The 13,740-nt window shown below is 42.5% G+C and overlaps 2 protein-coding genes across 2 annotated transcripts in view; both read right to left on the bottom strand.

Moving 5' to 3' along the window:
- Positions 1-4,002, bottom strand: part of LOC135081863 (klarsicht protein) — a 39,721-nt gene extending 35,719 nt beyond the window's left edge. Inside the window, exons 1-4 of the mRNA XM_063976646.1 lie at positions 3,815-4,002; positions 3,503-3,613; positions 3,090-3,455; positions 263-605 (exon numbers count right to left, since the gene is read on the bottom strand). Of these exons, the coding sequence (XP_063832716.1) occupies positions 263-605; positions 3,090-3,455; positions 3,503-3,613; positions 3,815-4,002 (1,008 nt within the window). The remainder of the gene's footprint in view (positions 1-262; positions 606-3,089; positions 3,456-3,502; positions 3,614-3,814) is intronic.
- A 260-nt stretch (positions 4,003-4,262) lies between these two features.
- LOC135081862 (uncharacterized) overlaps positions 4,263-13,740 on the bottom strand; it is a 212,057-nt gene continuing 202,579 nt past the window's right edge. Inside the window, exons 8-12 of the mRNA XM_063976645.1 lie at positions 12,709-12,886; positions 11,467-12,059; positions 6,662-6,805; positions 5,213-5,449; positions 4,263-4,547 (exon numbers count right to left, since the gene is read on the bottom strand). Of these exons, the coding sequence (XP_063832715.1) occupies positions 4,296-4,547; positions 5,213-5,449; positions 6,662-6,805; positions 11,467-12,059; positions 12,709-12,886 (1,404 nt within the window). The 3' untranslated portion in view covers positions 4,263-4,295. The remainder of the gene's footprint in view (positions 4,548-5,212; positions 5,450-6,661; positions 6,806-11,466; positions 12,060-12,708; positions 12,887-13,740) is intronic.

Below are 13,740 nucleotides of genomic sequence, written 5' to 3'. Positions count from 1 at the left end.
GATTGCGACAAAGTCCTAAAGTAGTCATCACATAACTGACTAAATACTAGACAAGCCGAATCTTTATATAGCAACGGCTTTAACAAAATTTGAGTTAGAAAGGGACCAATGATTTATAATGTTTATTTCTTTAATAACTTTTTGCATAGAAAAATACATCTAGGTTGGCTTCAAAGTACCAACAAAAAAAAAAAACAAACTCAAATTGATAAATTTTACAAAATGCAACTAAAAATAAATATGTATTATAAAACTATCTTACCTGGTAAAAGTCCCAGGCTTGCTCCGAAAACGAGCTGTGTTCCTCCGTCCCAGCTGTTACACTCTTATCCACATCGGAGTCCTTATCCATACTCAGATCCCAAAGTTGATTCGGGTCTCCCAAACTCAGCGCTAAGAAGGATCGTTCCCTCTCCGTGCTTCTAGCTATACGGGGCCTGACTGCGCCCCCTGCCGGGCCTAGTTTGAAGCTTGGAGCTACAGTTTCTTGCTCGTTCTGTTCTGGGATGGCACTGTCTTGGTCTCGTGTGGAGATGTGGGTCTTCTCTATGCTTTTGCGCAGGTCTTCGTCGCTGTCGTTGCCCGATGTTGAGGTTGTGTCGAACCTGATGAGGAATTGATATTAGTTGTATTAGTTGTATTATTGTTTATTAGCTACTTATTACATTGCTTACTCACTTTACAAATTACATAACAATCGATACGTTGCGTAAAATATGATATGTTAGTGAATTTTGGGCTAAGTATTGCGCTGAACTAATTCCTAACAAAAGTATATACCTACTTAGCTGGAGCCTAAGAATTTGTGCTCGTATTTGTGCAATTCAAATTAGGTACCTACTAATATTCTTAAAAAAATGCATATTATGTATGTACCCATTATTCCAGAACGCAAAAGATGGCGCTACTATCGCCTTACAAATCTAAATAAGCAGAGCGGTGACAGTTTTTCTGAGTCTCAGGACTGTCTGGCCTGGTTCAGAAATAGCGAAAATCGCGCGGTTGCTGGACAGTTCTCGTAAATTTTATAACAAAATGGTCACCGCCTCAGTTCCTCGTCAATGAGAACTACCCAGAAACTGTCTGATCCGGGCTTTAAGGTTTAGTACATACCGTCCTTTCCTGCTTGTAGCGGGGTCACTGGCAGCACTTCTCTCGTGCTTATCCTCTATCTCGGGACTGAGTCGCCCACAGAAGGACTGACTCTTGACCAGGCGCTCCCTTCTGGCTGAGTTGTTGTGACGTCACAGCTTATTTATGCATTTATTACATACCGTCCCTTCCTGCTAGTAGCGGGGGCGCTGGCAGCACTTCTCTCGTGCTTACGACTGTGCGACGGGCGGCCGCAGTGAGTGTGCGAGCGCGACAGCAACATAATTACGCGCGAGCGATAAAGATGGGTAGCTTGGGGTCATTGGACGAAATTCTACGTGCTCGGCGACCGGGCTTTAGCTGTGTTTTTGTAACGTCACAGCTTTATTTAATACATACCGTCCCTTCCTGCTAGTAGCGGGGTCGCTTGCAGCACTTCTCTCGTGCTTATCCTCTATCTCAGGACTGAGTCGTCCACAGAAGGACTGACTTTTGACCAGGCGCTCCCTTCTGGCTGAGTTGTTGTGACGTCACACCTTTAAAGTATATCTTATTAATTTATTTACTACATACCGTCCCTTCCTGCTAGTAGCGGGGTCGCTGGCAGCACTTCTCCCGTGCTTATCCACGATCTCAGGACTGAGTCGTCCACAGAAGGACTGACTTTTGACCAGGTGTTGTTATAACGTGACAGCTTATTTATTTGTTTATTACATACCGTCCCTTCCTGCTAGTAGCAGGGTCGCTGGCCGCACTTCTCTCGTGCTTGTCCTCTATCTCGGGACTGAGTCGTCCGCAGAAGGACTGGCTCTTGACCAGGCGCTCCCTTCTATAATCCGGTCGCCGAGCACATAGAATTTCGTGCAATGACCCTAAGCTACCCATCCTTATCGCTCGCGCGTAATTATATTGCTGTCGCGACTGTGCGACGGGCGGCCGCAGTGAGTGTGCGAGCGCGACAGCAACATAATTACGCGCGAGCGATAAGGATGGGCAGTTTGGGGTCATTGGACGAAATCCTACGTGCTCGGCGACGGGGCTTTAGCTGTGTTTTTGTAACGTCACAGCTTTATTTAATACATACCGTCCCTTCCTGCTAGTAGCGGGGTCGATGGCAGCACTTCTCTCGTGCTTATCCTCTATCTCGGGACTGAGTCGTCCGCAGAAGGACTGACTTTTGACTAGGCGCTCCCTTCTATAGTCCGGTCGCCGAGCACGTAGAATTTCGTCCAATGACCCCAAGCTACCCATCCTTATCGCTCGCGCGTAATTATATTGCTGTCGCGACTGTGCGACGGGCGGCCGCAGTGAGTGTGCGAGCGCGACAGCAACATAATTACGCGCGAGCGATAAGGATGGGTAGTTTGGGGTCATTGGACGAAATTCTACGTGCTCGGCGACCGGGCTTTAGCTGTGTTGTTGTGACGTCGCAACTTATTTATTTATTTATTACATACCGTCCCTTCCTGCTAGTAGCGGGGTCGCTTGCAGCACTTCTCTCGTGCTTATCCTCTATCTCGGGACTGAGTCGTCCGCAGAAGGACTGACTTTTGACTAGGCGCTCCCTTCTATAGTCCGGTCGCCGAGCACGTAGAATTTCGTCCAATGACCCCAAGCTACCCATCCTTATCGCTCGCGCGTAATTATATTGCTGTCGCGACTGTGCGACGGGCGGCCGCAGTGAGTGTGCGAGCGCGACAGCAACATAATTACGCGCGAGCGATAAGGATGGGTAGTTTGGGGTCATTGGACGAAATTCTACGTGCTCGGCGACCGGGCTTTAGCTGTGTTGTTGTGACGTCGCAACTTATTTATTTATTTATTACATACCGTCCCTTCCTGCTAGTAGCGGGGTCGCTTGCAGCACTTCTCTCGTGCTTATCCTCTATCTCGGGACTGAGTCGTCCACAGAAGGACTGACTCTTGACCAGGCGCTCCCTTCTTCAGGCGTGTTGTTATGACGTCACAGCTTATTTATTAATTTATTGACTACATACCGTCCCTTCCTGCTAGTAGCGGGGTCGCTGGCTGCACTTCTCTCGTGCTTATCCTCTATCTCGGGACTGAGTCGTCCACAGAAGGACTGACTTTTGACCAGGCACTCCCTTCTATAGTCCGGTCGCCGAGCACGTAGAATTTCGTCTAATGATCCCAAGATACCCATCCTTATCGCTCGCGCGTAATTATATTGCTGTCGCGACTGTGCGACGGGCGGCCGCAGTGAGTAATTTATTAATTTATTGACTACATACCGTCCCTTCCTGCTAGTAGCAGGGTCGCTGGCAGCACTTCTCTCGTGCTTATCCTCTATCTCGGGACTGAGTCGTCCACAGAAGGACTGACTCTTGACCAGGCGCTCCCTTCTGGCTGAGTTGTTGTGACGTCACAGCTTATCTTATTTATTACATACCGTACCTTCCTGCTAGTAGCGGGGTCGCTGGCTGCACTTCTCTCGTGCTTATCCTCTATCTCGGGACTGAGTCGTCCACAGAAGGACTGGCTCTTGACCAGGCGCTCCCATCTGGCTGAGTTGTTGTGACGTCACAGCTTATCTTATTTATTACATACCGTACCTTCCTGCTAGTAGCGGGGTCGCTGGCCACACTTCTCTCGTGCTTATCCTCTATCTCAGGACTGAGTCGTCCACAGAAGGACTGACTCTTGACCAGGCGCTCCCTTCGGGCTGAGTTGTTGTGACGTCACAGCTTTATTTAATACATACCGTCCCTTCCTGCTAGTAGCGGGGTCGCTGGCAGCACTCCTCTCGTGCTTATCCTCTATCTCGGGACTGAGTCGTCCACAGAAGGACTGGCTCTTGACCAGGCGCTCCCATCTGGCTGAGTTGTTGTGACTTAGAATTTCGTCTAATGTTATATGTATGTAATCTATGTTGCTGTCGCGCTCGCACATTCACTGCGGCCGCCCGTCGAACATTTGCGACAGCAATATAATTACGCGCGAGCGATAAGGATGAGTAGCTTGGGGTCATTGGACGAAATTCTACGTGCTCGGCGACCGGGCTTTAGCTGTGTTTTTGTAACGTCACAGCTTTATTTAATACATACCGTCCCTTCCTGCTAGTAGCGGGGTCGCTTGCAGCACTTCTCTCGTGCTTATCCTCTATCTCAGGACTGAGTCGTCCACAGAAGGACTGACTTTTGACCAGGCGCTCCCATCTGGCTGAGTTGTTGTGACGTCACAGCTTATTTATTTAATACATACCGTCCCTTCCTGCTAGTAGCGGGGTCGCTTGCAGCACTTCTCTCGTGCTTATCCTCTATCTCAGGACTGAGTCGCCCACAGAAGGACTGACTTTTGACCAGGCGCTCCCTTCTGGCTGAGTTGTTGTGACGTCGCAGCTTGAGTCGCTTGCGCCGCAGCCAGCACTGCTTGTCGGAGGTTTCCACGCAGGATGTGCAGGCTTCTGTCATTGTATTTGTGCTGGATACGTGGCCCTGGGAAAGTAATTTATTGGTAAGTCTTAGTATCAAGTAGTATTACAACGACCAAAATACTGTATATTAAAGTACTACTATAATTGAAATGAAATTACAATAGTGGATTGGGTCAGCAGTTTTTAACAATTTTTACGTTGACATGGGCCAGATTGGTTGACAAAGGTGACTCGAGTTTCTTCCGCCACTTCTTCTCAGCACCAGCCCATATTTTGTCCCGAAGTAGTGGTAGGGCAAGTTATATTCGGGACGTGTGTAAGTGCCCTGGAAGGGGCCTATGTAATGAATAAACTGTTTCATTTAATTTCGATATGGGCGCTACTAACCGGGAGATGTGGATCATTGGGGGAGGCCTATGTTCAGTGGACGGCCTGTGGCTGAAATGATGATGTGCCAGATGTGTTGATTATTTCTTGCTCGCAATATCTCGCATGTCTGTACCAATATTTTGCTGTCGCTTTTTTGTCTAATCTCTGAATTTACGACTAGAAGGACCCAAAGAATGCTCGAAATTATTAGTCCATCGAGTACGGAGCCTTCTCATACAACATTTGGCGAGACGTGGTTGCACACCAGCAATCCAAATAACCAAGAGTTGATAAACCTTTTGCATACTGACATTAACTGGTACCACCACCAAAATTAACCACACCGTTAACACCCACCTGCACTGTAGTCGAACTGCCTCTCAATTTCGAGTTCGAATTAGCCGGCGTCACCCTTTGCTGCGACGCCAATGTATTGAGCGCTGACTCCGATATCGACATGTTGTGCGACATAGCGGCAACGTCGCCCGCTGTGGGCGTGGCCACGAGAGAAGCCACCGCCCCGCTCAGCTGAGAGAGACAGGAGACCGACCACGGACGCGCGCTGTTGCCGCCCCGCTTCTTTCGCAGTTGTACCTTTGGAGTTAAGCGCAAGCTTGGTGTTATACACATAATGGTTTGTAGTTTTGTACGTGTAATGTGGGAGAAACAATGATATTATATAAAAACAAAAGCAGATATGTTATAAGCGCTCGCGCTGTGAATACTCAAATACGTCCCAATTGGGACGTCTTGTGTTTAGTCTTCGAGTGGCCTGCGTCGTGCGCAATCGCGTGCGTACCACACCGTAAGTTCCTGTTCTTACCAAAATAAATAAAAAATGCCATCGTGTGTGTTTCGAAAGTGTACCAATTATGACTCTAAAGTAAACAAAATACAAGGGATCTCTTACCACATGTGATTATGCAAAATTATTTAGTATTTATGTTTTCAATTATTTATGCAAACAATCAAGACGCCATGCGCCATGTTCAAGTTAAGAAAGAGAAAGCGATCTTGTTTTGACGTTAGAGCGATAAGGATGCGTGCGCTACGGACATAGATTAGTTAGTGCAGAATCGTTAAAACTATAGCTATCTCTTTCATTTGCGTGCTATTTCGTATCTTTTGTTTCACTTATCAGTTACATTTGTCAATGTGTGCGATTTGGAATAGCTCGGCACGGATTCAAATCGTAATTTCTATGAACGTAACATATCTATAGTTCTTTAATATCATTGGGGAGAAAGGTATTAAATTAAATGTAAGAAGTCTTATGTTTTGGTTGTATTATACGCGTAGGTATACATATGTATAAGAAGACTTATACATGTACTAGCAGTACTAGTTGTTAAGAGTCATAATCTTGCGATGAGAATTTTGTTTAAATACGTGAAAATGTGAGATTCTAATGATTGGGATGATTTAGTGTTTTATTTAGATTAGAGATTAATTTGAATGATTTTTATTGATGTTATACCTTATATCAGCAAAATACATTGCATGCAAATTATTTTATTACTTTGATATGCCTTGATATCGGTTATCAGAAATATTTAGGTTATAAAATGTTAGTGGAACCTTCCAGACTATTCTTAGTTTGTTTCAATAAAATAAAATACAATAAGATTCGATTGCAAATAACTGATTCTTTAAAGTCGTAAATAATACTAAAAAAAAACAGTTTTTGAGAATGTTAAGTGTGGTGAAAACAAAAACGTTAATATCGTTAACTTTAACACACAGAGACAAAAAACGGCACAATAAGCGAAAACAACACTTATCACAAGCACACAAGATTGTATTTACCTTGGCGTGGTGCGTAGGAGTGACAGTGCAGGTTGACGTGCTCATATCCATTGAGGAGTGCAGGTTCCGTTCCTCTGACGTCAGCGAGGTGTCAACCTCACTCTCAGTTGTGTATTCGCCAGATGCGTCATAACTTTCCGTGCCCTGGAAAGCACATAAAATTAGTACGGAGGGCAGATGAACGTAAACACTCTTATTTGTAATACGGTATTATATCCAGCGCTTCCCCGCTACCTTTACGATGTCGTCGGTCCAATCGATCAACATGGAAAGCATTGGGGGAGGTCTATATTCAGCAGTGGACGTCCTATGGCTGAAATTATGATGATGATGAAGGTATTATATTGCAAAAAAAAATGGACACCCGTCGATATTTTTAAGAGTCATACCACAGATAATATAAAACGTAATACGCTGTTACGGCTAAAAATTTAATTCGTTTTAGATGCAACTCTTAAGAGCGTTTACGTCTAGCGTGGCATGTCAAGTTTAGGTAATTTCGATGCTAGTTTTATTCACACTAAAATAATTATGACTGTGTGCGTGTTCTCACGCTCTATAGTCAAACCAAAATACTTTGATCCACCATCGTAAAAGTGTGCCAGGCTGTCAAGTGACAGCTCAAGGAAACTATAAAATCTTCAAATCTTCCAACACCGACTCCATAATTATAAATAATGGTATACATTAGTCCTAATCAATAATAAATATGTAAATTCTTTATCAAATAGTAAATTATCAAAGGTTTTTTACTATTTTGAGAATATTTTATACAGCCTATGTTCAGCAGAAAAAATTTTGAATTTTAATGGTGAGAGATTTTTTTAAATCGGTTCTATTCAAAACAAACTTTTCCTGTTTACTATTCTTTTTTTATCCGGAAAATGCATAACATTTCATACCCACCAGCTGCGGGGCCAGCTAGTGGGTTATGTGGGGTTCTTCCTACCAGAAGGTGGGTAGCCCCTACACCCACTAAAAACCTGACTGTTTCTGCCATGATCCATATGAGTGATATGAGGGAACGCGGGACATCGCCATTGGCTGTTGCCTGTAGCATTCGTCCTTAGCCGCCACCAGACACCTCCATGTCTGGCGACCGAGGCCTGTTAGGAAGGGACAGTTGGAGACCATAAGCTGTCCTCTTGCGCCCAGGGTGTCGGCGGCGGATAGCCGGAGTGTCGGCTGAGGCCTCTCGCTCCCCCTTTCCACTGCTTCTTTCTGTGAAAGAACACTTTCACAGAAAGTAAGCACACTATACCATCAGATTATTTGTCTCATCATATATTTTATACTAATGTAGATATTGTTTCCGAAAGCGAGCGGGTTCATTCCGTACCTGTACGCTTCATGCGTTCTCTAGCAAAAGCTGAAAATCAGTGTTCTGCCCTTTTGAGGGTAGTGTTTATACTGAGCTCTTTGCTTTTTGCATCGCTGCGGCACACATCACTCTGACGCAGGGAACTATTTGAAACGCTAGTCATCTTTATCTTATGTTGTTTTGTCACTTTTGTTATGTTGCAACTGTTGAAATTATTACTAACCTGTGTAACAAAATACCAGTGGTGTCACCTAGTGTGTTTCTTGACTAACTAACTTTATTTCGATATTGAATTGAATTTCAATAGCAACTATACATAATGTGTGTGTTAAAAGCATTAAAAAAAGTGTGTTACAACAAATAAACAATTTATCTATCTATCTCACGCCTCTTCCCGATTGGTAGGGAGAGGTCATTTCCAACCGCCGCTCGTTCACTTAGGCTGGGCACTGTTGGAGCGTGTCAGTCTGCTGCGGTGACTCACGTGCCAAGACTGCAGTGTTAACTGACAACCATCTACAGGCTCTCGGCCTATACGGTGGAGGAATGGCCCGAAGCACCCATGGCCCGGTAGAACCTGGGTCGCCCTTTGTGTGAGGCGATCATGCCGTCGCACCCACTCCTCTAATACAGGCAGAACTGCCTCTATGGTGCGACGTAAAATTTGGCTGACGGCCAGGCGTACCCTTCAGCACTCTAGGGCCTAGATCCTCAAGCCTCTACCTTTTGGTTTCCACCTCTCGTGGTGCACGTACACGTACATTTTCCCTTGGGACCTATGGTCACCTCGCAACTGGCGTCTATTCTCGGTTGTCGACACTAGCTTTGTCGCCACTGAGGATAAATGGCATAAATAATATCGATTGTCACCAGTGGTGATACATACTTTCCCAGTTGTAGCTACAGGCTTTCTCACAACTTATGACAAATTAGAAAAATACATCCCAATTATGCCTAGTGGGGACGTACACAAATATTGACACAAATGTCATCGTGCATGACATATTACGTAAAGTAAAAGTCAAGTAAGACCAGATGAATACAAATATTATTAATTTTATTAATAATTCGTACGCGTGGACCTCGTTTTACTCCTTAGTTCGTAAAATCTGTTGTTTGATATCATGTTGATAGATGGCGTTTCACGGCTTACCCCGCATGAATATTTACGAACGTCAAAAACAGTAGTTTGTCCAGCGCTGTAGATTTTAACCAATGACGATAGATTGCGCTTTTTAGTCACGTCTTATTTATTTATTGAAATTTATTTGTCACATATCGTCATAAATTATAGCCTATAATTATGTTAATCTGGTTTATAAACAATAATACTGTAATGTTTCAACAAAATCCGTTCAGTAGTTTTTGAGTGAAAGAGTAACAAACATCCAGACATCCAAACTTTCGCATTTATAATATTAGTAGGATTGTTATACGTCGCCACTAATGACAATATTTTTTTTCCCATTTATCCTCAGTAGGGACATAGTCAGTGTCCACAACCGGGAATAGACGGACTGCGGATACTATGCGGTATCCACGAATTACCTCAGCCTGTCAGTGATATCATGCGTTGCGCTTTTTTGAACAGTAGGATGCTCCACGACTACACAGCACTGTGCCATATTCGAGCCCCATATAGGACCATATAACGCGCGACGCAAAAGTATAGTCAGCGACTCAGTGCGGCCGGGCCTCCGAGATTAGGCATCAACCGGCTTAGTGCGCCGGCGGTAGCCAAAAGCGGGTGGGTGAGAGGAGGATGAGGGGTGAGACGATTCAAGTGGCGGTCAAATGACCACTGTCCAACTAACGACAATCCGAGGTACCTACCGCAAAGATTTTCCGACTGTAATATGTTGTGTATGTTCCCCCTTCAACTAGGTGGGACCCTGCTGGCAGAGCATTCCTATTAACTATTCTGTAACCACCTATTTATGGCAAATAAATTATTAGTATTATTCCTCTTTATAATATTAGTAGGTATACATACATAACTTGCTCTTCCAAATTTTCGTCATTCGTTTTCGTTTCATCGCTAAAAATAACTTAATTTTATTTTTCATTACGTCTGAAATAGAATTTGTAGTAAAAATAGACTGTAATGAAAAATAACAATAAAATATTTTAATTACCACGTGATCGCAAAATCTACCACCAAGATTTTGCGGATACACTATAAAAGTCCAGCTACCTGTCAAAGATCAACGTACGCGTGACACATGTCAGCAGAGCACCGAGCGACGTGACCTCACTCTGGAACGCCTCGAGGCGGACTGAATTTGAACGATTCGTGCGCGGCGATTTATAGTAGTTTTCAAATACTCATAGAAAAAAAATTACAATGAATTATTATAAATTTCAAAGTAAATATTTTAGATAAGATATTCTTCTATTATATTAAGCTATTTTTGTGTTGAATAAAGAAAGAATATTGGTGAAAAAATCACTTTGATTTTTGGGTATTTCACGTTCTTTTAATTTGTGATTTCTTATTGTAAAATGCTTAAATCTAAAAATTTTCTCAGATAACTATTTGCCCAAGGATCTATGCTATAGGATGTAAATGTTTGTTAAATCGTTTTCACAGTATTTTTATAAAAATTTCAGCTTGTAAACTGACGCTAAAGTGGAAATTTACAAAACCTGTGTGGACTTATCTTGATAGAATTCTTAAATGCTAAACTAATCGCAATATTTTCTCAATTAACTATTTAGACGACGAAATTGCCTAACTATTTATGCCTATAACATATTTGTAGTATTACTGGTTAATGATTGTAACGAGTTGAAAAAGTACTGTTTTTGCGCCAAACGGCGTAAACGCTCTTAACGCTAAAAAAATTTAAACTTAAAAAATGTAAAGTACTGTTGATCGTATTTTCTTCCTATTACTATAATACCTTTATTTATTTATACCTTAGGTTTATACGTCCGTTGAACAACTTGTAATTTCCTGTATTAAATATTGCGATTTCCACTCACAAAAATAGCAAAATAAAATTAAATACGTATTTACTATGACGAGTTTTTTTCACAAACTAAATTTAAAGTCGCTCCCACCAACAGTTTACCTTTCACAAAATAAAGTATGTGCTTGCAATCGCTACTAAATCAAATTAAATTTTTGTAGCAAAATAGCACTTATTTATTAACAATTAAGATGCCAGTTTAGCTGCAGTTTAAATTCCAAAGATTTTAGTAAGAATGCGTTCGATAGATGCATAATCTTGATAACATGAGTTATAACAATAGAAAGTTATTGTCTTTACCTAGCTTAGTGATGCTAAAATAGGTGTTATGTACATAAAATAATTATTTTGTAATAGGTCCCTTTCCTTTTTATTTAGAGTTTTGTTTCGCAGTGATGTGTTAACTCACAAATGTATACAGCGTGTTTTTTTTATAAATTTGATCAAACAAAAAGTGTTGATTCTACTACTCAATTACTACTACATTATTTTTAATGTTAATAAGTTCTTACCTGATTACTATCGTTTTTGCCATCCGAGCTTTGATTGAGCCATTCTTTAATCCGCGACATTTTGTTCCTGTTAATATTCTTGCCTTCCTCTTCAAACATGAGCGGTTTAAACGTCCTTGATCCTTTCTTCTTCGCCATTTGTTGAGCTTGCTTCTGCACCAATTCCTCAGCCTGTATGACCAATCTTTCAATATCTTTACATCTGGTATTTTCCACACGAAGTAAATCAGGCGTAGACGATTCCAATTTCGGCTTTGGAGACGCGGTATCTTTCTTTTCATCCAAAGGTAATTCGCATTGTATCTCCACTGATGACGTCATTATATCCGTAGAATCTTCATTCGCAATTTTAGGAGCACCAACGTAAGTCCATTCGTCTTCTTCTGATGATTCTTCCTGAGATTTTTCGTCGGTTTCAATCATTTGTCTGTCAGAGTCCGTATCGTGGTGTCTGAAGTAGAAAGTTGCACAGTTCTTAGATTTTCTGTCAGATTGGTTGAATTTCGATGAGTCCACTGGTTTCTTTCTTTTGATGACGGTCGGTGGCGTTTTCAGCTTTTCCTCTATGTTGATCGTCGTGCTCAGTTCAATGCCTGCAAAAGTCAAACTAATCGTTATTCATTGAACGGCAAATACGGTATTTGTTTGTTTGGATTTCACAATACTTCCACTATTGGAATCAATCAACATGCCATTGTTTTTAAATTCAAATCGCCGGCGAGAGCCGTTGAATATTTTCTTTTGTGAGAAAATGGAAAGTGGACGCTTTGTTTATTCATTGACAAGCGTTCTTTATGGAAATGTAACGAGGGCAGTTATTACAAATTGTGCGTTTCTACCATACCATAACTATAATTATGCATTGCAACTTGTACAGATAATGGTCGTGGGAGTTTTGGAAACTTAGTTTAGATGGAACCATGTTAATTTTACATCGCACTTGCTGCTCATAAATTTTTCTTAAGTAGTGTTACGGGACAATTGCCACCTCTCGTTCCCACCGCTGCAACTTTTGTGTAGTCAGGATCGACAGCTTGACCGCCAATAAAAATCCAACCAGTGAAGGTCAAGTTTGTCCCGGGGCCAGGGGAAAGTTACATTATCATTGGACCCACATCGAAATTAATCAGAAGTAGAGGAAGAATTCGAACGCAGGCCGCTACCAACCGGACAACATGGAAAGCATTGGGGGAGGCCTATGTTCAGCAGTGGACGTCCTATGATTATGATGATGAAACGTACCATCCATCTGGTCCAACGCCCCGGGGACGGTCTGGTCCGTGTGCGGGGAAGCCATATCGCGCGCGCACGGCACTCGCCGCTCGTCCGCCATGTTGTGGTCGTGGTAGCGAGCCACCTCCGATTCACAGTCCGAGCCGAAGCCGCGCCAGGTGTAGGTCAGCACATATTCTTGTTCCTCCTGGAAGAAATTGAGGGATATTTTAATAACTAGTACGAAAAAACTGTTAATTGAAAAATATGCAATCGGATTGAGAACCTCCTCGTTTTTTGGAAGTAGGCTAAAAAGTAGAAATTATAAGACAAAGCTGTGCAAGATATTGATACATTTCAGTAGAAACTGGAAATGGCGTTAACAGCCCGCTCAATACACTTCTAGACTTTTCTCAGTCAAATTAAGGTGGCCTTGGAAGTGGAACGTTCTAGGATCGATCTTGATTGAAGTGCACTCTAAAACTGAAAGTTTTGGTATTGATCGTTAGTAAATAACTAATCACTTTGTTTGGAGTTTCGTTTCGTAGTACAAGTCAGAGTCACAAATAGCGAAAGAAGTATCGTTGATAAATGACGATATTTCTTAATGTTATTGCTATGAAGCCCATGACTGATAAAGGCATGAGGCTGTAAAAGCGTTTTTCAAAAGCCTATTTGCAGAAAATAAATGGCTTTTTTCCTGACTTTTAGAGCGTACCTATTACCTACATCAGTCAGAGTAAAGTAAAAGGGCTTTTAATCCTGTTTGCTGAAAAAGATGACTTTTTGACTAACTTTTAGAGCCAATTTGCAGAAAATAGCTCATAGCAGACTTATCAACTCGAAAAGGGATCGCTTTTCGCGAGCTGTCTTCGCATTTCTTGCGCTGTGAATCGCGAGGCGAGGCGTTTACGTTACGCTGCGGATAAGTGTGCGTTGCAGACTGCAGTTATAGCGTTTCATACAAAGAATACTGACCGCCTCGAGTTGATACGATTACGATCCCTTTCCGGGTTGATAAATGTGCTTATGGTGGATTTTTTGGCTGATTTTTAGAGTGTT

This window comes from Ostrinia nubilalis, chromosome 20 (genome assembly GCF_963855985.1).
Source record: "Ostrinia nubilalis chromosome 20, ilOstNubi1.1, whole genome shotgun sequence".
Lineage (NCBI taxonomy): Eukaryota > Metazoa > Arthropoda > Insecta > Lepidoptera > Crambidae > Ostrinia > Ostrinia nubilalis.
This window is presented reverse-complemented; position numbering and strand designations above follow the sequence as displayed.